The 24426-nt window shown below is 56.4% G+C and overlaps 1 protein-coding gene across 1 annotated transcript in view; it reads right to left on the bottom strand.

The window, feature by feature from the left end:
* Tmem132d (transmembrane protein 132D) overlaps nucleotides 1-24426 on the bottom strand; it is a 199634-nt gene that overhangs the window by 66635 nt on the left and 108573 nt on the right. The window contains exon 5 of the mRNA XM_013023040.1: nucleotides 21743-21926. Within this exon, the coding sequence (XP_012878494.1) occupies nucleotides 21743-21926 (184 nt within the window). The remainder of the gene's footprint in view (nucleotides 1-21742; nucleotides 21927-24426) is intronic.

Raw genomic sequence — 24426 nt, 5'->3', positions numbered from 1 at the left:
AAATGTCTAGCATAGATCACAACTGACAGGGACGGAATGTAGCCTGGTGGTTGCCCAGGGCTGCTGTGGGGGACGGGAGGGAGGGAGGGAGTAGAAACTGCTCACGGTATGTGGCTTTTTACTGTGGAGTGGCGGAAGGTTCCAGCAATATTGTGGGTGGATGAATGCCACGGTATTGTTCCCTTCTGTGGTTGTTATTTGCACGAATAATTTTCAAAAGCAATGGCCTGAGGCAGATCCCAGAGAGGGACGTGGCCCCTCACGTGGGAAGAGCAGAGCGATGGTGGATTGGAGAAGGTCCCGTGCAGATTCAAGAAATGAGAAAACACACGGCCCCGCTCCCCGCCACAGCATCCTGCCCCTCCCCACGCTCCCCGCCACAGCATCCTGCCCCTCCCCCCGCCACAGCATCCTGCCCCTCCCCACGGCGTCCTAGCCCAAGGACAGCAATGGGAGTGGACTCCATGATCCTCTTCTGCCTTGACTTCCCCCAGTGAGCTCTGTTCAGATACGGCAATGTCAACCCAGCCGCCAACACTGTAGGCACCAAAGTATCTTTCTTCTCCTTCTGTCTTTCCACTAAAGGGGTTTCAGCCCCATCGCTCTGTCTTCCTCGGTCAGGACAGGCTCCAGGCCAACCTAGCCGCGGTAGTTAGGAACGCTATCACTTTACTGACTCCTCTCCACGGCCCCATATTTCTATCCATCCAGACAAGATGCTATGAAAGCCCACGATTTTCTTCTTGCTAACAAGACTTATTTTAAACGAGCGGTTTGTGCAAGTCTGTGGCAACCAGCCTCCTCCGGTGTCCAATTCTGGAGAGAAAGTTTCTCTTGGTTTCAGGTTCATTAGGGAGGAAGTTGAACTAAAAATAAGATAGCTGGAGTTTGAGCTCGCAGACATGCCGGCTTGCCTCGGTCAACTCCAGATCATTAGACAGGAAAAATAGCTGCCGGCAAACCCAGAGCACAGGATCCAAAATATGTGTGGGCACCAATGTAGCAGGGCTGCTGTTCAATCAAGTACAGGAGACAGTTCACCAGGACTTCAGCTGTCCCAGACCTCTAATGGGGGCTGTGACCAAGGGGACAGGCCACGTGTCCCGCCGAAGGATCACAGGACAGCAGGGGGCACTGGAAGGAGAAGGCATGGCTAAATAAGAGGGCTGCTCACAGATGGACTTCCGGGGGGGGGGCAGAGGCAGTGTGTGTGGCCAGTACGCTGGGGGTGGGCTTCCTAAGTTCAGGACAGGTTGGGGCCATCCACTGTCAACCAAGAACCTGAACAGAGGTGAGAACATGGTCTCTGTTGAAGAGCACTTAGGAACAAGAGTGTGTGTGCTTTGCCTCCAGAAATCAGGGTTCAAATCATTCTGCAGAAGAAGTCCCTGGAAGCCACAGCTCCCACCGGGGGGGCAAGGGAAGGAGCTTGGAGGATGGGGTGGGAGGTGAGCTCGGGATCCCAGGCTCCCCTGTGTGTGCAGACCCCGTTTCCCTAGCACCATGTGCCGAAGTGGCCATCTTTACTCTAGCATGTGCTTTGGGCTCTTCTGTCGATAGTCTGCCACCACGGGGGATGTCCCATTGTCTTCACAAAACACTCAGCGTGAATTCTCGGTTCACAGGCTGATGGAGGCCGGGTAACTTAGTGCCCCGGGAAACCCCCCCCCCCAGGAAACGCCCAGTGGCCTCAAGTCCTCCACACAGCCCCAGGCATCCGGACATCCACGTGGGCCTGTCGATCTGAATGTTTGCAGAAGGTCATGTGAGCGGGTCAGAGCGGATTCGTTCCCGGATCTTTTCTGACGTGTCTTGTCTTTGTGGCAGGACCGCACCGCCTCAGCTTCTGTAGCTCTGGAGTATGCAACGGCGAAGACTGCGCAGCTTCTGGCTTGATTCTCTCTTGAGACGGTGTGATACGTGCTGTCCTCTGTGGCCCCCTGGAGTTTGTACACCTGTGTCCTCACAGGTAGAGGAATGGAGACGGAACTCTTGTCTTCCGCCGTACACTGAAATGGATTCAAACTGGCCTAGGACTTTGTACGCACACAAAACAGCAGAATTCCCAGGAGGAGACAAGGGGCAGACGGGACATTGGTCTAGACGGTGACTTCATGGCTCTGACCCAAGACCTCAGACAACAACACAGAGGCAGACCAGTGGAATTACGTCAAACCAATAAACCTCTGCTCAGCACGAGACAACGGTCCAGGACCGACCTTGGAGGTGACCTCTGAAATGCTATTCAACCCATATAGATAAGGCTGAAATTCTCAGATATGCGAGGACTTGCTAAATATCAATAGCAGAAAAACAAACCCAAACAAGCAAAAAAAAAAAATCCCTCACTTATAACCCAATTCAAACAGCTGCTGAATACTCGAAAAAGACAGATGTCCAACCAGACCAGACACACAAAGGGCCAGCAGGGCCGCAGAATGCCAGCGAGCTGCTAATCAAGCCACAGTTAGATACCATTCCACACCCGAGAGGAGGCCCAGAGATAAAGCAGAGGGGAGATTACACACGTTGTCAAAAAGTGTAGATCGCAATTCATGAATACCCTGGGCAGGAATGAAAACCGGTGCCACACAAGCCTCCTGGCTGAACCTCATCCACCAGCGGGGGCGTGGCAGGCCTGCCCTCCAGATCTTTTAACTTCCGGAGGACCCAGCCCCCCCCCCCCACCGGAAGGCGGCCGGCCACGCCCTCCGCTCGCTCACCAGTGCCTCCGTTCTAGCCTTGGGCGTTTGACCCGTGGTTCCCGGAGCCCACGCTAACTTTCGAGATAGGGACGCAGATGAATACACTCTGCCTAAGGATGAATGAATGTGTCTGAGGTCATCCCAAAGGCCAAGCAGAATTCCTGAAGATTACACAAAAATGACTTCCAGTGGCACAAAATCCAGTTCCCACTAACGCGTGTGCGCGTGCATGAACACACACACACACACACACGGGTGTGTAATGCGATTGTGTGAGATGACCTAGGAGAGCAAACAGAGCAAAATGTCTTTTGGTTGTTTGTTTGTTCCCAAAGGTCGAGGCCATAATAGACAAGCCTGGGACGTACCGAGAGTTGGAGGAAAGACTCGGAGAGCCACCGCTGCTGGGCTCCCCCATGGTGTCCCCAGGCTCAGGAGAGGAAGGGGAGGAGGAGCAGAGAGGCCGGCGTGAGCTCGGGGCGCAGGGAACCCTGAGGCTTGCTTCTCCAGATTCCCCCAGGGCCACAGGGCCCTGCAGAGGCCAGGGGAGGACGCTGGGGGCTGGATGCAGCTGGAAAGCAGCCACAGGAGCTTTGGGACCTGGAACAGCACCTGGGCTGGTGCCGGGAAGGGAGGCCATGGGTGTGATTTGGGTGCCGGGGGACCCCCGCATCCCGTGGTAAAGGCCAGCGGACGACTGGCATCTCAGGAGCTGCTTGCGTGCAGATGTCTCTGCCGTCAGATGAGCTCTCCACCTACGCCACCAAACTGACTTCTGGGCTCCTGAGACTGGAACACCCCCAAGGGAACAGGGCTGGGGCCTCACGGGACGGAGAGTGAGCTTCCGCGGGACCGGGCTGAGCTACCGGGAGTGATGAGAACGTTCATCGTGCTTCTTGAGGTTTATGCCCCAGGACCTTGTGTCTGCACCAGGCCAGGCACATGTAGATGATTGAGCAGAGTGGAGTTCAGGGTTCCTCCGGGGCCCCAGCTATCCTGTGAACACAGGCCGTGGGTGCTGCAATCCACGGCCGCAGGACACCGTGTCCACGTTCTTACCGTCAAAGCCTGGTGGCTAGATGAGCTACTCCCGGCGCCGTGCACCCTCGGGAGGCTGCAGTGCAGTCTCCAGTGCCCTCCTGTCTGCGACTGGGTCATGGTGCGGGTTTCTGGAAGCTTCTGCGGGGTGTTCTTCATGCAGATCCACTCGGGATGGGTTTTGAGTAAAGTGGATTTTCTTCATAACACTGGGGACCTCACCCCAGGGCTCAGCCACGGCCTGCTGGGCTCCCATTAGAACAGAAACACTCGAGGACGGGCCCCACGTGCCCAATACGACCTCGGGCTCCTGCGGCCCCATGTCCAGCGCGCCCTCTGTCTTCCTGCCTTCCAACATCCTGCGTGCCGTCGGGGTGTCTGCAGCCTGCCAGCCCACGCCGGGGACTTTCTGTCCTCCATGACGGAAAGCCAGTTCTTTATACTCTTCCCTCTGTCTGCTTCTGTCTCTGTCTCCCTTTCTCCCTCTCTGGGTCTGGAGAGCCCTGGCTAACAGAGCCCCAAAGAGAAATAAGCAACACCCCTCCCCCAGAGCCTACACCAGCCCCCGGACTCTCGTGGGCCAGGGCCTTAGAAAACAGGTCTCCCCAGAGAGACGCTCCGCACAATGGAAGGATTTGCAAAAAGAGCCAAGGAGAAACGCTTGGGCAAGGGTGCGATGGCTGTGTGTGTGTGTGTGTGCACGGGTGTGTGCGTGCACGTGTGCGTATATGGCTGTGTGTGTGTGCACGGGTGTGTGCGTGTGTGCGTACGTGTGTGTGCATGCATATGTGTGTGTGTGTGTTTGAGAAGTGGCTGTTTTACTGTGGATTGAAGTTGTTGGGGTTGAAGGATTGTTGGTTGCCTTGGCAACAATAACCAGGCGGGCCCCGAGCCCTGGAACGGCGCAAAAGGTTCTCCGGTCCGGTCTCCTTCCACAAACGCCTCGGGAGATTCTGGCCTGGCTGCGTCTCACAGCGGGCAAGGCGTTTGTCCAAAGCAGAGAGTTCAGGTAATTTGTGGAATGCAGGGATGTATGGAGAGGCGTGAGGTAGACTCCAGAATCAAAGGCTCATGGAGAAAGCGGCCTGCAGAAGGGTGTGGACGGGCTCACAGGGCACCTCTGCTGCTAGGGAACAGCAGGTTCTAAGACTCTGGGCTCTGCGCCTTCCTGCCACGTTTACAATTCCTGGCAGACGCCGGAAGGTTCAGCCGGCCCGTGGTGTCACCAGACCTTGATTGTCCAGCTGAGCGAGCCCTGTGTGCCGGTCCTGGGGCTCGAACCCAGGGCCCGGATGCTGTCTCTGAGCTTCTGTGCTCAAGGCGAGGGCTCTTCCACTGAGCCGCAGCCCCACCTCCTGTCTCTGGCTTCCTGTGAAGAACCTGGGCTGGGCGGAATCCCTGACCTGAGCTTGGGCTTCTGCAGCCGGCCGGTGGAGGATGCGGCCCTCAGCTCAGCGCCCTGCCTCCGTGCAGACGAGCAAGACTCTGCCGCAGAAGCAGAGCGCTCAAACTGGGGTTCCTGCCTCCCCCACAGAGCATTCTAGAACACACTTTATGTCCCAGACTCGGAGCAGCGAGTGTGGTGGAACGCTGTCAGACACTAAGCTAGAGACACAGACTGCCCTGGGAGAATGTTCTAGATGACTGCCCTGCAGGCTTTGATGTGGTGGTCACTGTTCTTTAGTAAGAATTAGTCATGTGACCCTACTTAGCTCCCAGGGGAAAAGCCACGTGGGCCTCGCTGGGCTGCGGGGAGAGCAGGGCCAGCGCCCCGGGAACACTGTGGTGCTCACGGGGGACCCCGGTTCCCAGGGGTGATCAGTGCTGGGCACTGATGTGTAAAAGCAGGTGGGCTCGAAGGGGACCCGGAACCTCACACTCGGCGTCTCTGCTGTCTAAGAGAGGCAAACCGCATCTGAGGGTGAAGGCCAGTTGTCTTTTGGGGTGACAGACAGGCCGAGAATGCCGTCCCCCAGGGCTTGGGGGGACCGAGCCTCCCCCCCGACATCCACATCGTAAGTGCTCACACTGTACCAGGCTGCGCACAACCGTGCGATGCTCACAGCAAGCGCAGGCCGACACACCCGGGCCATTTCTTCTCCCTTTGATGATGGAAGTTCCCTTTCCTTCAGAGACGCAGCTTCACGCCCAGGCCAAGCACTGCGGAAAAATGTTCCGGCCACCGCGGCATCCTCAGAGCCAATTAAAATTCACCCGTTAGAGCTCAGACAGGATCTGAGATACCGGCCGAGCCCTTGGAAGACAGATCTGTTTTCTTCCCTGAGCAAATCAAGAATGGGGAAAGACGGCACCACACTCCGGAGGAGCCGGGGCTGAAATACAGAGTGAGACGGATCCTTAGGATCACATCCAAGCTGCTGGATCAAGCCATGCCTGACATCTGCATTTAGCTGTTTCTCTTATGAACGTCGGTAAATATCTCATTTTTCTGTTTCACACCATGGCATTGTGGGTTTATCTTATTTTTTGCCACCTGCAGCCAAGCTTCAGCCATTTTATTTTCAGCTGCCTTCCCCTGCCAAGTCCTTGTTCCCCAAGCAATGCAAAGAGTGCTCCCCAGGGGGTCAGAGAAGCTGGGAGAATGTTCTAAATGAGGCAGTTTTCCCTGGCTCACCTCTCATCGGACTGGACACATTGAGCAGTCGCCTGTTTGAGGTCTTGGAACGTGTGGGCAGTAGTAAACATAAAGTATCTCTTAGTTTTTGTTTTTGCTTTGCCACGGGTATTAGATTGAATTTGCCACGGAGACAGACGGGACCCCAGTGGGTTTCCAGGCGCGGGGGAGCAGCGGTTCTTTCCCTGAGCCTTTGGGCTGCAAAGTTGGCTCTTCACAGAGCTGGCCCTCTGCTGGCGGCCTGTCCAGTCAGGGCGAATCACGTCCATGTGCAAACTCCACACGCGACGCACCTCCCCGGTGCTTTCCAAACGGGAAATCAGCCCTCTGCACAAAGACGCCTTCTGTGCTCAGAAGGCGCCAGAAGAGGTGCAGAAACGAGGAGAGATGAAAACCCCACACCGTTTCTCGTTGGTGTTCGGGCACCAAGGAGGCAGTGGAGAATGGCGGCTCCCAGGCCTTTCAAGACCCAAGGAGGTGCCTGCTCCAGGCCAGGTGCTTAGTGGAAATGCAGGGGTGTGTGTTGCCACCCAACACTCCGGAGGCCGATGGTGCTCAGAGGGGCCATTAACCTGCAGAGCGAGGAATCCTGCCAGCTGAGAGTCATGAAAATAGGGTGTCATCGACCCACTGAGGCAAATGACACCCTGTGTCCGCTTAGGAGCCGGTGCTGGCCCGGGAGGAAGAACGGCTTGCCGGCCCTGGCCTCACGGCCGAGGCCCCTGCCGGTCCTTGGACGCCTCCCGCAGGCTGCTGCAAGGTGGCCGCAAACCCACCGGCGTGCATGCTCTTCCATGTGTGGAGGTTCGGGAAGCAAGCCTGCCCTGCCCGCCGCATGCCTTCCCTGGGAAGCAAGCCTGCCCCTGCCCACCACACCCCTTCCCTGGGAAGCAAGCCTGCCCTGCCCGCCGCACGCCTTCCCCACAGGCCTCCACGCGTCTAGCCCTCGGAGCAGATCTGGGGAAGGACTCAGGTCCTCACACGGTAGCGGGGGGCAAAGGGGGCTCTGCACACGCTTCTGAGCACACCCCAAAGCCCCCTGGCGACGGCGCAGCGCCAGCCCCCAGCAGCAGGGTTTCTCCACCGGGACAAACTCCCCGCGGGGCCCTGGCTCTGTTTGCGCCTCTTAGTGACGCTCAACTTCTTGCAGAACTACGGATGGCACGTGCGAATCCTCTGCCCAGGGCCCTGCACAGGCGGGAACTGGGGCTTAGCGCTACATCTCTCCTCCTTGCTGGACGAAGTCAGTGCTGGACGCAGACCCCGTTGGGGTCCTGAGAAAAGGCAAGCCCAGCCTTTGGCACACAATCCCAGTGAGCGTTTCTTCCCACCATTAAAGTCCCCCGGCCAGCCCCACTCACGTGGTCACGCTTCCATTCCAAGCCCGGCCGAGGAAGGAGACCAGGGAGAGGGGGAGGCGGCCATGAGGGACGGCGCCTCCCGCAGCCTTCGTCCCCCGTGCTGCCCACATCCCGGCACAGAGTGCAGACGGCTCCGGAGCCATCACATGGACTGTAATCCTGGAGCCACCGCGCGCACGCGGGCCGCAGCTCCGGAGCCACCGCGCGGGTCGTAACGCACACCTCCATGGCTGCGTCATGGCTGTGTCACCCGGCAGACACCTCCCCGGCGCTGCCGGCACCACCGGCCTCCATCAGGGCTTCCGAGAGCCGGTGGATAGACGCACAGATAGACAGATGGACAACTGAGAAAAGATAGATGATGGGTAGACAGGTGTAGATGATAGACAAAGAAACAACCGCTGATCAACAGACAATAGATGAGAGATAGGTAGGTAGACAGATGGTAGATAGATAGACAGACAGGCAGGCAGGCAGGCAGGCCTAGGCCTAGGCTCCTACAGCCAGGGAGTGCCACAATCTATCTGCAGCTGGTGGCCCGGCACCAAATTTAGTCAAATTTGTCAAATTTAGTCCAAGGACAGAGGTGTGGGGACAGGCCAGGTGCTGCTGGGGAAAATCCCGGCATCTAACGGCTCAAGAGCTGCCCTGGTGATGGCTGGGCGGAGACAGAGCAGACTCAAGACCAGGGAGCGCCCCTCCCTCACCCCCTCGCCCCTCCCGCGCCCCTCCTGCGCCCCTCCCGCGCCCCCTCGCCCCTCCCGCGCCCCCTGGCCCCTTGGCAGTGTCCACACAGCCACACGCCCGGTGCGGGCCAAGCTTCCTTATCGGGGTCCTGAGGCAGAGGCTGACAACCCGAGTGTTTTTTGCTCTTGTGTTTTCATTTTCCTGAGCGTTCGCGGCGTCTCCCTGTGCACGCACAGCATCTCCGTTGCTGGAGAAATGAAGACCCGGTGAGTTTCAGAGCTCGCTGTGCCTGCCTCTCCCCAGGCTTGACAAAGGCTGGTGTGAGCCGGGCACAGCGCCGGGCGGGCGGGCGGGCGGGAGAGTGTGCCCCGAGCACAGGGGTGGCTGGCCTCACAGGCCGCCCCCGAGAGCCCGAGACTCGGAGCGAGACGCCCCGGGGAAAGCAAAGACACACGCCCGAGCCCCCCCACCCCCAGCCCCGTCTACTCCATCCCTAACACAGGGCTGCTGTGAGCGCAGCCCCACCACCTGCCCTGGACCAGGGCGTGGTGTGAAGCCCTCTGTGAGCAGAACCCCGAACATAGTAAGGATCCATCTGGGTTCGCTATTATTAGTATCAATAAATATTAATTTGGATCAACTTGTAGACTCAAGGCAGAGAGAGAGGATGGGGGAGAAAATCATAATTAGAGCTGTTAAATAAGACTTGTTATGCTTTTCCTGCGGAGTCTTCTGAAAATAAGGCCTCCTGTAAATGCAGCCTCGAACCTCAGAGCGCGGAGGCTCACCCACCAGCCAGCTGTCAGAGCCGCGTTTAACTCTGCCGTTCCTCCTTTCCGTGGCGGTGCTATCCCAGGCCTGCCCGGCAGCACAGAATAAACAAGGCCCGGGGTTTATGTAACACCTCTGCGACTGGAAGCCAAAAAGTACAGACCACTGTTGTACTCATGTCTGTTTTCCCAACATGCCTGAAAACGTCCCGAGTCTCACGACAGGACTCCAGATGAACAGATTCGAAAGGAGTCGAGCAGCTTCTCCCAGCATCCAAAGCAGAGAAGAGGTAGGGCACTCACGCTGGACAGCACACCAACGGTGGTCACCTGACCGAGCACGTGGGCTGGCCTTGCCTCTCTCTGCTTGGAAAGGGATTGGCTGCCACTACCAGGCCAGGAGCCCCAGCACCATCCCCCGCCCCCCCCCCCAGCCGGAGCCGGTGCTGCGTGTGGGCTCTCGTGGCTCTGGAGGCTGACCCAGCTGGGGCAGCAGCAATGTTGAGTGCCTGCTGGCCACGGCTCACCCAGCCGGGAAAGACTGAGCCTCGGGCCCACAGTGTGGCGGAGAGCCAGGGCAAGGAGAAATCCAGGTGGGGTGTGAGCCCCCAAAGCCAGGGCAGAGATGGGAACCGGCGAAGTCGGAGTCGGGGAGCTGGCCAGCCTCCCCTCAGGCCCCCTTGGAGATGCGGAGCTGCTGGTGCGCAGACGCCACGCGGGACAAGGATCGAAAGACTGACTTGTTACATTTTTTTCTCCCAGCCTAAGTAAATTTAGCAATTCCAAATGTAACTCGTGACATTCTTAGAGGTACTATTCAAATTTGCTTTAAAATTAGTGCTACTAGTTTCAAGAGTCATGTGTGTTCATGCAAGGGGGAAGGCAGATTTCAGAGAGCTGCTAAGAGAATGGGGAACTAGAGCACTCCACAGGGAGCAAGGGGCCATCTGCGTTTCCACGCAGGGTCCTCCCACACGCAAGCCCACGGGGCGGGGTGGGGACACAGCCACCTGGGGGGGACCACACCGCCACAGCCACCGTGGGGGGGACCACACCGCCACAGCCACCGTGGGGGGGACCACACCGCCACAGCCACCGTGGGGGGGACCGCACCGCCACAGCCACCTGGGGGGGACCACACCGCCACAGCCACCGTGGGGGGGACCACACCGCCACAGCCACCGTGGGGGGACCACACCGCCACCCCGTGCCTTTCATTCCTGGCCCGACATGGCACCAGAAATCTCAGCCCTGCGGTGTTAGCATTGTTCCTATTCAAGCCAATTCAGGCCTAGTGATAAGGCGGCGTGATACACCTATGACCTAAGAGCCATCCACAACAATACAGATCAACCTGGAGGAAGTTCTGCCACGGAGCCGAGCCAGGTGCAGAAAGACAGTAGCTGGGACCCTGGGAAGACAGGAGGAGCCTCCGGCCCCCAGCTGACACCGGCTCTCTCGATGTATTCCTTCATTGGTTTACCTGTCCCCGTGAGTCTCCTTACTGCCGTCTCCAGGAGAGAAGGGGCATGTCTGTGTTATTTTGGAATGGCTAGCCATGTGGCCGACACACAGAGATGAGCAATATGCATATGCATGCATAGCTGTACACAGAGATATCTAGACATGCGTGTGTCCAGACACATGTGTCTACAGACAAATACATATACACGGCTACATGTGTCTACATAACATATCTATGGATGCGTGAATGAACAAGGAACATTCTGTAAGGGATTCTTTATAAGAAAGTGACTTCCCTTTGGATTTATGATACAGTATAGAAGTAATTGGGAACCATCTCAGAAAGGACAATTCACTAATGAATTCCCTTTTCTTGCCCCCCCCCAACCACTTTGGCCAACCAAACACAAGCAGTGCTTTCCACCATCATTTGCTTCTCAAATAATCAGTGACCCATTGACTTGCTTAGCAATCACACATTGAACATAGTGGCAAAAATAAAATGGTCCTTCAGAAAGAGCAGAATGCCTCTCGGTTAAGTCTCAAAATACTAACAAAACACAACAAATGGCAAAGACCACTTAGGTGGGTTATTAGCTAGAGTACGGGCAGAGAGGGTCAGTGATTCAGCCATTCTCTCGGGGCTGTTCTAAGACCACATTCAGAGTGTTTGATGGAATGGGAGACCTGGTGAAGGGCCTTTCTGGCTGCCTGAAGTGGTTGTGGCTGTTGTGGGTGGATATCGATCAGACTCTATTTAGATGTCGCACAGCTGAAAGGGGGCGAGTAGCTGAAGCTTTTAGTCCGAGTTTGCAAGGAAGACGTCCTGAGGTTAGGCTACTTACGTGAGCAGAGAGCTGGAAAGTGGTGCTCACCACACAGGATCTCTTCACAGCCTCGGTTTACCCCTTCCTTTAAGGAGAACCCACAACGTCCCGGGCATATCCCGTAATACCAGTGAAGCTGCAGGGTAGGGAGGATCGGGAGGGATGGGGAGACGCAGAAAGGGAGAGATGCGTTGTACCCACACGCTGACATGTGAATGGTAACTCCTCCGTCTGGCTATTAAAGATAAGGAAAGAAAAGAGAGGATCCAGCCTTCTCCCTGTCTTGCTTGGAGACACCAGAATAAACAGGCTGGAGGGCATTCAGGTGGCCAGTTACTGACGGTGCACGTGTTCTCAGGTAGCCAACACTGTGAACAGCCAGGCGGCCATCATTATTGGCCAGTAGGTCCTCTACAGCTTCCTAGCCCTCCCTGAGGGGCTGGCTCTGTCGGGCTAGGCCCCCATTCCTTTTGCACACTGACTGGGCGGGGCGTAGGTAAGACCTGCCGGATGGAGGCGCTCTGAACGGTGACCCCACCTGCAGGCCCCTGCCCTGGCCATCCTGAGGAGAGTCTGTCTTCATCCTGAGGTGCCTGAGCTAACGTTCCCCATGAGCCCGTGAACACGAGGAGGCTGGGGCGTTAAGGACTGAGCAATTCAGATGTACTCAATATGCCGGGATTGGAAAAAGCAGCCGGGACCATTCCCAGCTCACCAAGGGCAGAAGGCCGTCAAACCACGCACCAGGATCCCCGGGAGAAAGAAACACTTCAGAACACAGAAACAGACGGTACGAAAGCCCCGCAAAGGCCAGCCCGGGTCATCTGCACGCGAGACGGTTCTGTCTCTCAAGGCGCGTGGAGAGCACGGGAGCCGCGAGTCCCTGCGTGTGGCCGCAGAAACCGATGCCGAGGAGTTTCAAACAGAGTTTTAAAAGATGGATTCTTCTAGAAAGACAATAGCCATCTGCATCCCACTTTCATACCCAGATTTTTGACCTCCTCTTTCTTATCTCAGACAGAAGAATCTGTGTACACTCCCGGGTTACAGAAGACGGTGCGTGCGGCTGCCCACACTGGGGAGAGGGGGGGCTGCATCTCTGTGAATCACAGGAGCCTCGCCACCCCACTGGACGCCCATACGTGGTCTCTTCATACCTGCTTGGAACCATAAAGGCACAAGGACTCTTGGCCTCCATGTCCATCTTTGAAGTGGCGCGGAACACACGGAGCAGCTTAGACACTGTCTTCTGCTCCTTTTTATCTGGAGGGAAGTAAGCTGCGTAAGAAGTCGCTTTGAACGGCCACCGCACATCCCTGGGTGGCGGTTCTGAGGAATTTCCTCGCGGCGATCTGATTCGTTCTGTTGTTTTATAATACAGCCGCTCTCAGAGCATGAAAGGGGCTCCTCCTGGCTCACACTCCTCATGCTTTTATCATTAAACGGCTTGAGTAGCGACGCCTCCATCTCCTCCGACAGCAAAGCCATTCCATTAGGAACCGGGGGTGGGGGTGAATGCCAGGCTCCCAGAAAACACATCCCAACAGAAACCAAGTGACGAAAGCTCCTAGCATTGCACGGATTCACAGACCAGGGCACCACCACCAGCGAGCCAAAGACAAATTAAACTGACCCAGAAATAGATATTTCTCGGGGGGGGGGGGGGAAGAGGAGAGATGATTTGAAGCCCTTAGGTCTTGGGCTGAAGACGGCCAAATTACTCTGTAACGTGTTTGTAAAGATCCTTGCAAGGGAAGGTCGTGGGTTCCACACACATTAATGCCTCTCAGAGCTTTACCTCTTGGCCAGAGCTCGCTCTCCAATGCAACGTCACCACCTAGCACACATTTCCTTAGGTCTCCAGGCCAGCATGGCCGGACTGAAGTGTTTCCTGGCTGTGGAGCCCTGGTGCCCGGCCCTGGCTCTGAGTCTGCTTCCTGCACACACCTGCCAGTCTGCAGACACAGCGGTGGCTCGCCCTTTGTCCTCAGTGATCTGGATTTCAAGCACTTCTTCTGTAGGAAGACCCGCTTAGAAAGCGAGATGGAAAAGCAGTCAGCTTCTCCACTGAAACTTGGTGCCATCCGATTTGGGCATCTACATGGGACTTCTGCTTTCTTCCTCTACACCCCTGGACTGATCCCACCTGCGGGCCGGGGCGCTGGGTGCATCTGTGTGCCGGCAACGCAGCGTTCTGCCGTCACGAGCAGGCCCTGCTCGGGGTGAAGCTGGTTTCACAGGTGGGATCTCACGCCCCCCGGCGTGGCTGGAGGAGGCGGTGGAGCGCGAGGCTGCTGTCCATCCCGTGTCTGCGCCACGCATTCCCTGCGCTCGCTCCTCAGCGGGCGCTCGCTCCTCGGGCGGGGGGTGCAGGCCTGCCGAGCGGCTGCCCACCCTGGCGGCCGTCGACCGTGGACCCTCTTTTGAGGCCTCTGTACCAGCTCAAAGGCCGGTGCCCACTGCAAGTACTCTTTCCCCCAGGACAACACTTTAATGTCCATTTTAAAACACGTTAGCAAACGCCTTATCCCAGGAGGTGGAAGTGTGTCGTGACATTCCTGTAGTGATTTTTCAACCGGCAGGAGGAGAAAACTCAAGTGTCGCTGGGGCTCGGGCGTGTCCAGGTGCAATCAGGGATTCAGACGCGATAGCATGCAAGCTGTAGTCTGGAACGTGTGCAGCTGGGAAACTCTTCACATTTACCAACGACTGGGAAAAAACCATCAACGGCACCTCCCTGCGTGCTGGTACGCGGGAAGCACACGGGACTCCGGTTTCGGTGCCCATATAAATAGCTTTATTGGAAGTCTGTTGCACCCAGGTGCCAGCCTGTTCCTGGGTGCTTCAGGGCTACTTGGTGGGCCGGGCAGAGACTACGCCCCCTGCAAAACTGAGAAGATCTACCACCTGGCCCTTCCCGGAGGGCGATCAACCCGACAGGCGCCGAAGCTCCCCTTCTGTGGCAAATATTTATGTTAGATTTATGTTTGATTGTTCTGAAATAAGCACCGCACTGCAATCTGCCGGGGCACACCCTTTGAAACAAAATCAGTAAGATACTTTAACTGACTTTCAGAAGAGAAATAAAAGCAAGTGTCCTACAATAAAATACCCAAATGCATGCATCCGGGACAGACGTGATCACAGGGCACCACTGGTATTCAGACGCCCGTGCCAGCAGGTAGGCTGGGTGGGGAGGGGAGGTGACTGACTGGGGAGCGAGTGTGTGAAATGACTGTCGCAGCTGGCACTGTCCACCCAGCAGCGTCGTTGATGACGGGCGGTCACCGGGGGAGCGCTTCCACGGTCCCTCCCAGGGGAGGGACTCGCTAGCTGTCAATCACACCGGAGGCCCCGGAGGCAGAGCAGGGTGGCGGGACAGACAGAGCACGCAGTGTGCACAGCCCTGAGTTCCCAACGCGTCACTGAGCCGCGCCCTGTCGCCTGACCCGGACTAGTACTTCGTGCAGATTCCATTCAAGTGTACGCTAAGACCGACAGCCCCTCAGCCCCCCAGTCCACAGTCCAGAACCGGGCCGTGGTCCTGGCTGTGGCTGCCATGTCGGATGACTTAGGTTTCAGAACACAGATGCACCTGGGAGCCTGGGCCAGGGAGAGTGGTCTACTCTAGACTCAACCTTGCTGCTCCCCTTCCAACATGTCTTCCTATCAACACACGAGTCCCAACAGCTGCACACAGGAGCGTCTACGCCTCATCTACATCCTGCCCTCCTCCATCCTGTCACTCCTTCCTTCCTTCCCTTCCCTTCCTTCCTTCTTTCCTTCTTTCCTTCCTTCCTTCCCTCCCTTCCTTTCTTCCTCCCTCCCTCCCTCCCTTCCTTCCCTCCCTCCCTCCCTTCCTTCCCTTCCTTCCTTCCTCCCTCCCTTCCTTCCTTCCCTTCTTTCTTTTCTCCCTCTCTCCCTCCTTCCTTCCTTTCTTCCTCCCTCCCTCTCTCCTTCCTTCCTTTCTTCCTCCCTCCCTCCCTCCCTTCCTTCCCTCCCTTCCTTTCTTCCTCCCTCCCTCCCTTCCTTCCCTTCCTTCCTCTCTCCCTCCCTTCCTTCCTTCCTTTCTCCCTCTCTCCCTCCTTCCTTCCTTCCTTTCTTCCTCCCTCCCTCTCTCCTTCCTTCCTTTCTTCCTTCCTCCCTCCCTCCCTCTCTCCTTCCTTCCTCCCTTCCCTCTTTCCTTCTTTCCTTCCTTCCTTCCTTCCCTCCTTCCTTCCTTCCTCCCTCCCTCTCTTACTTTTTCTTTTTTGAATATTTTTATAATCTTTAAGTAGTTGTATGGAGGAGCCGCCATTCACCAAAGCAGTTTATGAAGACAGGGGGTCTTGATCCACGTCACCCCTCCCTTATACTGTCTCAATATTAGGGCGTGTGTTTAATTTTCATTTTCTCTTGAACACAGCAGCATGTGCACAGTGCCTCCTGACCTGCGTGACCACCTCCACACCCCCTGCCCGCCCCTTCCCTCACAGCTCTCAACGCTGTGGTCCGTGTGCTGAACGCTTGCCTGCGTCCCCTCCCCCACACGGCATTCTTCCACCCTCTCCTCGCAGCCCCGCCCTCCCCCTTTCCAGGGCATTGGCGTGGTCTTTCTGGAGAGTTCCGCTGTCCGCTGTCTCCGTGGCGTGGTCTTTCTGGAGAGTTCCGCTGTCCGCCGTCTCCGTGGCGTGGTCTTTCTGGAGAGTTCCGCTGTCCGCCGTCTCCGTGGCAGCACGCCACTGCAGTGGTGTCTCTCGCGACCCTCTGCTGACTTTCTGCATGGACTGGCAGCCCCGCCCAAGACGCTCCTTCCCTCTCCACCGCCAGCCTCCCACCCCCGGGTTCTCAGGGCACGCAGAGCAGACGTGGAACAGGCCTTGGCGGGGGTTCCGAGCCATGGTCCCCAACAGACGGGCGGGCAACCCTCCATCACTAATGACCCGGGCCTCCCTCCCTCCGCCGCCTCCGCACTCAGCCCCAGGGCTCCGTTCCCAGGGACAGTGGATTTTCCCAATCAAAGGACCCCAAGCTGCTGCGGGGGCCCGACTTCTACTTTAACTGACAGACAGCTCTTCCCACGCCTTCCGAGGCTGGACCGCCTTAGTTAGCATCCCTTCCACAGTGACCGCCTGGCCTGACTGCATCCACCTCCCTCAGACCCCCCCCCCAGCCCGTCCGTCCTGCAATCATTCCCAGCTATTGTTCTTGGCCTGTTTACCACCTGCTACCTCACGTGGGCTGTTTGCTCCACGCGGTTCTGGCACACGCAGATGCTCCCCGTGTGGGCTGTGTTTCTGTGGAGCCTACAAAATGAGTCACATCACGAGCATTTGTTCACAGAGCGCGACTTGCTGTACCACGGCTGGGGCTGTAATAACCGTGCCTCAGACAATTCCAGCAACAGTCTCCTGCTCTGGCTTTGTATCCTGTACCTGCAGAAGCTCTGCACCGGCCACCGCCTCATTATAAATCACCTCTGGAGAGGATAGCTCATTAAGGCGCATCAAAGAGAACCGGGGAGGCGGGAGGGGACCGCGGCGGGGTACGACGACAGCTTTGTGCATAATAAATAATCCACTTTCAGATGCCTTCTCCTATTTCAATAAGGCATCTCCAATCCCGCATTTTACCGGTACACATCGTTGCATTTGCATTTTCTGAAGGTGTTTTGGTTTTTTTTGCACACCATTCTAATCAACAGTCTATATTTTGCCGTTGCCAATGAGAGACCACACTGGACTGGGTGTCAGAATGAACAGCGGGGCCCATCTATCTGGAATCTAATTCCGGAGCATAGTCTCGGCTGGGCAGTGAGGGGCCAGGCTGCAATGCCGAGCACGCTCCTCCGGGGGTCGAGGGTCAGGACGGGCAGCACCGTGTCAGCTCGTGTGCGGTGCTGACGGCAGAGCGCACCTGGAAACGGAGGTGCAGCAAGCACGCGGCATAATTATCAAGTGCTCCTCGGAGGGAACAGTGGCCACTCGAGAAACACAGAGAGAGAAGGTGGCCTAATGCAGAGCTTCTTCTCAAGGGCTGTGGCCGCGTCTTAATTTGCACTTGGTTGAGGAGGTACGAAAATGAAAGTGGCAGTGCGCGTCGCGGTGTGACTGAATTTTCAAAAAGTCTAAGTAAAACAACAGAGGGGAGGTGGCATATTAATTAACAGGTTGACACAAGGGAAGAACACCATGAAGTCAGACAACACGAGCCAGGCATCGACTTTGGTGCCCACAAATTTAAAGAAGAAAACAAAGATCTTCCCTTGCGGGAGCCGGGAAATCACAGTGCCTTCCATAATTTGAGGTGTGTAGGGGGGGTTCTCTCCCAGATCCTGATCTCACTGAGCGAGTGACCACCTATGGATTGCTACCTGTGCACACTAAACACAGCCAGACAACTTCCAAACCAGCCTGTGTGTCTGGGCTCTGCTGGGTCTACAGATGAGGAGGACAAGGGTGGAGTGCAGGCACGGTCCTGGGGACAGACAGACAGACACAGACAGGCAGACAGATACAGACAGGCAGACAGGCAGGCAGACACAGACAGGCAGACAAACACAAACAGGCAGGCAGACAGATAGGCTGACAGACACAGACAGACAGTCAGAGACAGAGTGGGTGTGTTGCACAACTGCATCCTACGTCTCTGAAGATGAAGAGCGGGCGGGCCAGTGCAAAACAAATCCCTTTGGTTTAAAGATAGAATTGTTCCAGGCTTGGTGAAACGCAGTGCCTTTCATCAGGAAGCTTGTAACAACAGAAAACTGGTGTGGCCATAAAATGCGGCAGGAAAGCTTCTTCTGCAGGCTTGCAGAAAGGGAGACTTTCAGCTGAGTTGCAGGCTTAGGAGACGGACCTTGATCAGGAAGCAGGTGACTTCCCGTCACCCCGAGCGTCCACAGGGGAGGAACTCAGGGACGCAGCCAGCCTGCCCGCCCGGGGCCCGCATGGCACCTGGCGCCACTGGCTGTGGCGCAGCTCTGGGGGGCTGCGTGCTGCAGTCTGGCTGCTCCCACCATCCTAGGGGGACTTGGGTGGGCTCTGAGGGTGAAATGACACGAGGAGGGACAGGGAGAAGGAGAAAAGGGCGTGCGAGCGGGCTGCTCCCGCTGTGGGCACGGCTGGTGGCCGCTGTGGCTCCGTTCCCGCTGTGGGCGCGGCTGGTGGCCGCTGTGGCTCTGCTCCCGCTGTGGGCGCGGCTGGTGGCCGCTGTGGATCCCAGGGAAAAGCAACGCCAGCCTCTGAGCCCGCCTCACCTGCTCTCCTCCCGACGAGCACCCGGCCGGGGCTCTGGGCCTGTCTCCGGCGAGGGTCAGGGAGACCCGGGCGGAGGTAGAACGTGCCCTGTGTGCTCCTCTTCCCATCTTGTGAGAGTTGCCCTTCCGGAAGGAAGAGCGCGCCAGTGGCACATTGGAGGCCTGTTTTCGTTTCATCCTCTGTGGGCTTCCCCGAGCTTCCCCAAGGCTGCGTCTGTGCCCTGGTCATCGTCGATACCAGACGCCACCACCACCACCGAGGCCACGGGCTCACGGACTCCATCGTACATCCTGAGGACTCTCACGGTCAGTGTGGACGTGCCCCTGACTCCATTCCCGACCCAGCGTCACCTGCACGTCCCAGACCAGCAACAATGATAAATAATGAAAGCGTGTTCGCCAAAGTAAAGCAAGGACCTGGTCAGGAGGCTGGTGGTGGGAGAGAAGGCTTGCTTCACATCCCACGGTGACTGGGTTGGCCGCTTCCATTCCCCGGCCCTGGAGCAGCAGCGGGCCGACAGGGCCCCAGCAGCCTCTTCCCGCACCGACAGGAGCAGTATCTGCCAGGCGCAGCCAAACACACTTACTACAGCACCTCCAGGCCTCGCTGGTCTGGCTCAAGTGCACATCAGCGTTGCTATCTCTGGACTCTGGCATAAGCTCAAAACGGTGCTTTGGTCCAAACTCAGGAGCCAGTGAGAAACGAGAGACAACATTCCTCCACACCGAGTGTATTCCCAGAGCGATTCTGAGCTTCTAAGCCACGTGCGTGGCTGCGGCGTACACCTGACGGATTCATGCTAATGGACGTTTAATGACCCTCCTTTCAGAATCTTCCTCCCTAAGGACAAAACGTATTTTGCCTAGGACAGAGTAAAGCACCATTTCTTGGATAAGAAAAAGAAAAGGACCGAAACTCATAAAAATATATGATTGGATTAGGAAAATAAAAAAGCTTTCAAGGCTCTGGACACGGGAACTGCATTTCATTTCAGAACTTCCCTGAAGATGGAATTAGATTACACCTCCACGGAGAACCCAGCACCCGAGCCACGCCCAGCATCCTTCTCAAACCCCACCCAGCGGGAGCGGCCGCGGCTGCTTGGATCATGGCTTCTGGAAGGTTCTTGTGCTGCATATATCTAAGTGGGCTGTGCTTAGACTTTTAGATCTGTTTTAAGATGTGCAGGTTTTATGAGATAAATACAATAGGAATGGGTTTTCCTCTTGATATGATCAGGGGGATACAGTGTGTTTTCATTTTGGAAGAGATTGATGATGGATTTGATCACATAAAAACTGAAGCAGGCAAACCACTCTGCATGCCAAAACACAGCCTGTACAATTATAATGCAAATCGCAAAATGGTAAGGCTCCAGGCCATGTGTCAATCAAAGAGTTAGCTAAGAGTACAGGCAATGCGTCAACCAGACGGTGACAGAAGGATACAGACGATGTGTCAATCGGAGGTCAGGTAAGAACACAGGAGAGGGGTCGGGAGGAGGGACTGGTGTCACCAGTGTACCGAAAGGGAGGTGACCGACCCCCGATGTCTGGGGGAGGGGGAAGAGAACGTGCGCACAGTAGGGATGCGGTTTTCAGATGTTCAAAAGGAAAAGGTTGTCGAGATACAGTGCACGTGAGTGGGAGCCTGCGTATGCTCAGAATGGTCAAGACGGTACTTTATTATCCTGTGATTTTGTTTCCCATGATTAAAAAAACAAGGTTTGTAGCAAAGTAATCCAAGAGGTTGGATTCCTCATGAGAAAATATAATGGCAAAGACAAATGTTTAATGAGGAAGTTTTAGAAAAGTAACCCAAGCGAGGCAGAAGAAGGCAGCACAGATAATCTTTGCTCCATAAATTGCGTATTCGTAAAAATGAGCTCTTCTCTGTGTTGCTGAAGTGGGGGGCCATCCCCCCGCAGTGGGCAGGATTGTGAATTAAGTGCAGCTTCCTGGAAGGCAATTTGAGAGCCGTTACCAAGGAGCGTGACAATGCTTCCTAGCCTTTGATTCCGAACCTTGGATTAAAGTTTAGTTCTAAAGGTTAGCCTCCAAGAATCAGAGATGTGTGCAAAGATTTCAACAGAACAACCTAAACTGGAGGATTTGTTAATAGTTAAAAAAAAATCTGCTAAACTTGTGAGTTGTCTGCTGGGAGGCAGGACTCAGCTTCTAAGCACTGACTGCAGTCTCCTCTCACCTGCAGCCTGGGTGGGAAGTCCTTACATCTGCACGCCACCCAGAGTCCCCAGGCCACTCCCCACTCTACTCCCTACCCCTGCGCCACTGCGGCCTCGGCCTCCTGGGCGGGACAGGGCCTGGGGTTCCCTGGAGCGGTCCTTCCTCTACCCACCGTGCTGTGGGTTCCGCCTTCCCTTCCTGCCTTTCTTTTGTGGCAATGCGGGGGACGGACCCAGGGTAAGGGCTGCTGGACCCCTGCGCTACTTCCACAGCCCCAGGCCCCATTCCGTGTCCACGCGTGCACCCAGGCCTCCCCATCCTTCGCAGGTGGAGAGGCCCACGCTGCAGAACTCCACATGGAGAACGGGCCTGGGCCGTCCTACCAGGCCGAATATGAGGCTCCCAGAGCCCGGGGGAGCCGCGCAGACACTCAGCACTGAGCGTCCAGCGCCTCGTGCGGCAGCGAGGGCAGAGGCAGCCCCGCCCATCGACGCGCCATCCACATACAGCTCAGTCACACGCAACGCCAGCGCATCCCTTCCACAGTCCTCCTACAACTCAGGCAGCACCTGCGTGCTTGAGACCCTCTCCACATGGTTTGCACGCATTTGAGACCCATAAACACACAGGATGCACACTGATCAAATTATCGGTACTTTTCAAAAAATGTAGGCTCATAGCTAATGCCGGCGTTTGCCTAAGTAGCGTTTTGAGTACTATTTAGGAACATACAATTAGAGTTGGGTATTGGCAGTGTACATCACAGTCCAGGTCCCCCCACAAAACCCCATCCCCCGGCTTGGAGCCCCCCTTTCCCGAGTGCCCCCTTACCATGGCCAGTGGTATGACTGCAATCAGGTCCTTCTGGTTGACGTGGATCTTGGACACTCCCAAGTCAGACGTGATCTCTCCCGGATACTCCACCTGCCAGGTGACAAGCTGCGTGGCCGGTGTGTCGCTGGGCTCTTCGATTTTGATGTCAATTTGCATGACTTCGTAGGAGGCGCCGTCCACCCTGCGGAGGAGAGCAGAGGAGAGCAGGTGTGAGGGCTGGAGCGGCGCCGGAAGCCGTGCGGGGGGTGGGGAGCGGGTGTTCACACCCTCCCCCTGAGGTGGCCGGGTTAAGGAGGGCGACCCAGAGCCGGACAGAGCGGCTTACGCCCGTATCCTCAGCTCCCTGGGATCTGAAGCCTGAGGGGATGACGGTCTGCCTACGCTCTGGGTGCCATCGCCCAAGAGTCTCCGTTGCTCCTTCTGGGAGCTGCCCAGCATCCCCAGGGCAGGCATTGCAAATAACGGATGCATTTCCTAAACTCCTTCTTCTAACCACCACATCAGGAGGGCTCCTCCCCGGCTCTCAGAAACCTCTGTCCTGCTTGGTTAGAAGGTTCCAGAGCCACAGCCAGGTCAAGCTGGAACCACAGAATGTTGAGAGCATCGAAAGGTGCTGTGGCTTCGCCACCCGGCACTAATGAGACAGGGGCCAGGCATGAGTGAGTGAGAGTCCAGGGCCCAGCGGCCCGAGCTGAGGAGCTCGGAGAGGCCGCCCAGCGCGACCTGCAGAGAGGCGTAACTGTGACAAATACTAGCTTAGACATGACCATTTCCGGTGGGCACGCATCTGGAAACAAATGCAAGCTCAAACACCAGGCTAATGTTAGTGGCTCTTGAGGTGGGTTTAATCGCTCGTGGCCTGTCGCGTCTGGCTCTCTACACTTCCTGCTCTCCTGTGTGACAGGCCAGAAGGAAGCAGCTTTGTGGAAGTTGCGCCCCGAGGAGGAGGTGAAGCTGTGGGGAGAATCACACGAGGCCCCTCGGGAGGGGCTCTACCCAGATCCGGCCGGAAAGACTCGGTTTTTACACCTTTGCGAAGGTGCGGTGAACTCTAGCAGTTAGGAGCCTTCGCTGACCAACCTACAGAGGTGAAGCAAGGGAGCACGCCATCACACGATGCAGATGTCAGGAGACAGATACAGAGGCGGAGCGGAAAAGAGAGAACAAAAGGAGGGGAAGAGGGAAACCAGACTTCCTTTGATCATAAGCGACACGGAGTCTTCTCCCAAGTGAAGACAGTGGCATTGTTACCCAGAACTGGAAACATCGGGAAGAGGAGGCTAGCGAGCGAGCACACTTTTGCCTTTATTTGTTGGACTTTGAAAGCATTCTGGTGCTTCGTTCTCACTGATGACATGATGCCATCTGTGGAACGGCGGTGCTGAGCTGTGCCTTGTGTTTTTGTCAAGGAGTGGCAGATTTATAGAACAGAATTAGTAGAAGTTGAGCTCGGGACACAGGACCTCACGGAGAAGTCACCTGTGCATGGCGAACGCCCCTCTTCCCCCCCCAACGGCCGTCTCAGAGAACAATCTTTGTCTTTTTAGATTCCATGTATTAAAGATCACGTTTTGCTTATGGAATTCACTATGTCATAAGCAGCTTACAACCCTGCCTTTGAGTTTTCCTCATCTACAAAGCCCACGTTCAACCCACCACCACGATGATTCAACGTGTTTCCTCCTTCTGTAACCTCTTGTGGTCTCCACAAACCTCTTCTCCCTCTGGGGCTCCCTCGGTCTCTCTCCAAGGTAACAGCAGCTGGCTCTCTTCTGAACTGGGCACTTGCAGCCTGTTGCTTTGGGAATTCCTAACCCAAGGACCAACACGATCCTCAAGACACGAATGTGTGAGCAGAACTTTGCACGTGCTCATTTCTTCTAGAAAGATCTCTCCGTGGACACCAACGTGTAGGCCGGTCTGCCATGCTGGGGCTGTGGACTGAGCTCCTGGCGATTTTCTCGATATACCCTGCACACCGTGATGTAGCTTCAGAATATCTCAATCTGTGTCATTGGCGAATCACTGGATGTTTGAACATTCAGAGCCTTAGCACCTGAGAGTTTCCAGAACTCCTGCACATCTGGTCATCTTTATCACTTCTTCGCACTAAACTCTAACCTGTGATCACATCACCACATGTGAGTCAAACAGCTTCATGCTCAGACTCCCTGCGTCCTGAGGAGAGGGGTCTTCTGCACGACAATCTGGGGACGATTCCTCCAGACGGGTGGGAACTGCAGCGAGCCAGGGCGCAGTTTATACAACGTGCCTGCCCTGCCCACGCAACAGAACTTCCCTGAGGAATTTCACAAGTAAACCTGGACCGGCCACCACCTTGAGGGGTTCTGATTTCTCCTTCCAGCCAGTCCCTTGTGCCCTTCTTTCCCTCGTTCCCTTCATTCTTGCTTTCTTCATTCTCTCTTTCCATTTAGACACCCGGGAGCTCATGGGTAAGGTTATACTTCCAGCCCAGGAGACGCAGGGCTGAGCCGTGGGGCTGCTCAGCCATCGCTTCCGCTGGGTCCTGGGCACGGCCCCTGCCTCCTCCCGCTGCCCGTCCATCCACGTGGGCCACATTCACGAAAGCGGCCGTGGGCGCCCTCCGCCTCCCTGGGGGGCACGGCCCCTGCCTCCTCCCGCTGCCCGTCCATCCACGTGGGCCACGTTCACGCAAGCGG

This window comes from Dipodomys ordii, unplaced genomic scaffold (assembly GCF_000151885.1).
Source record: "Dipodomys ordii isolate 6190 unplaced genomic scaffold, Dord_2.0 Scaffold66, whole genome shotgun sequence".
Taxonomy (NCBI): domain Eukaryota; kingdom Metazoa; phylum Chordata; class Mammalia; order Rodentia; family Heteromyidae; genus Dipodomys; species Dipodomys ordii.
Note: the sequence above shows the minus strand (reverse complement) of the source record. Positions and strands in the feature narration are given on the sequence as shown.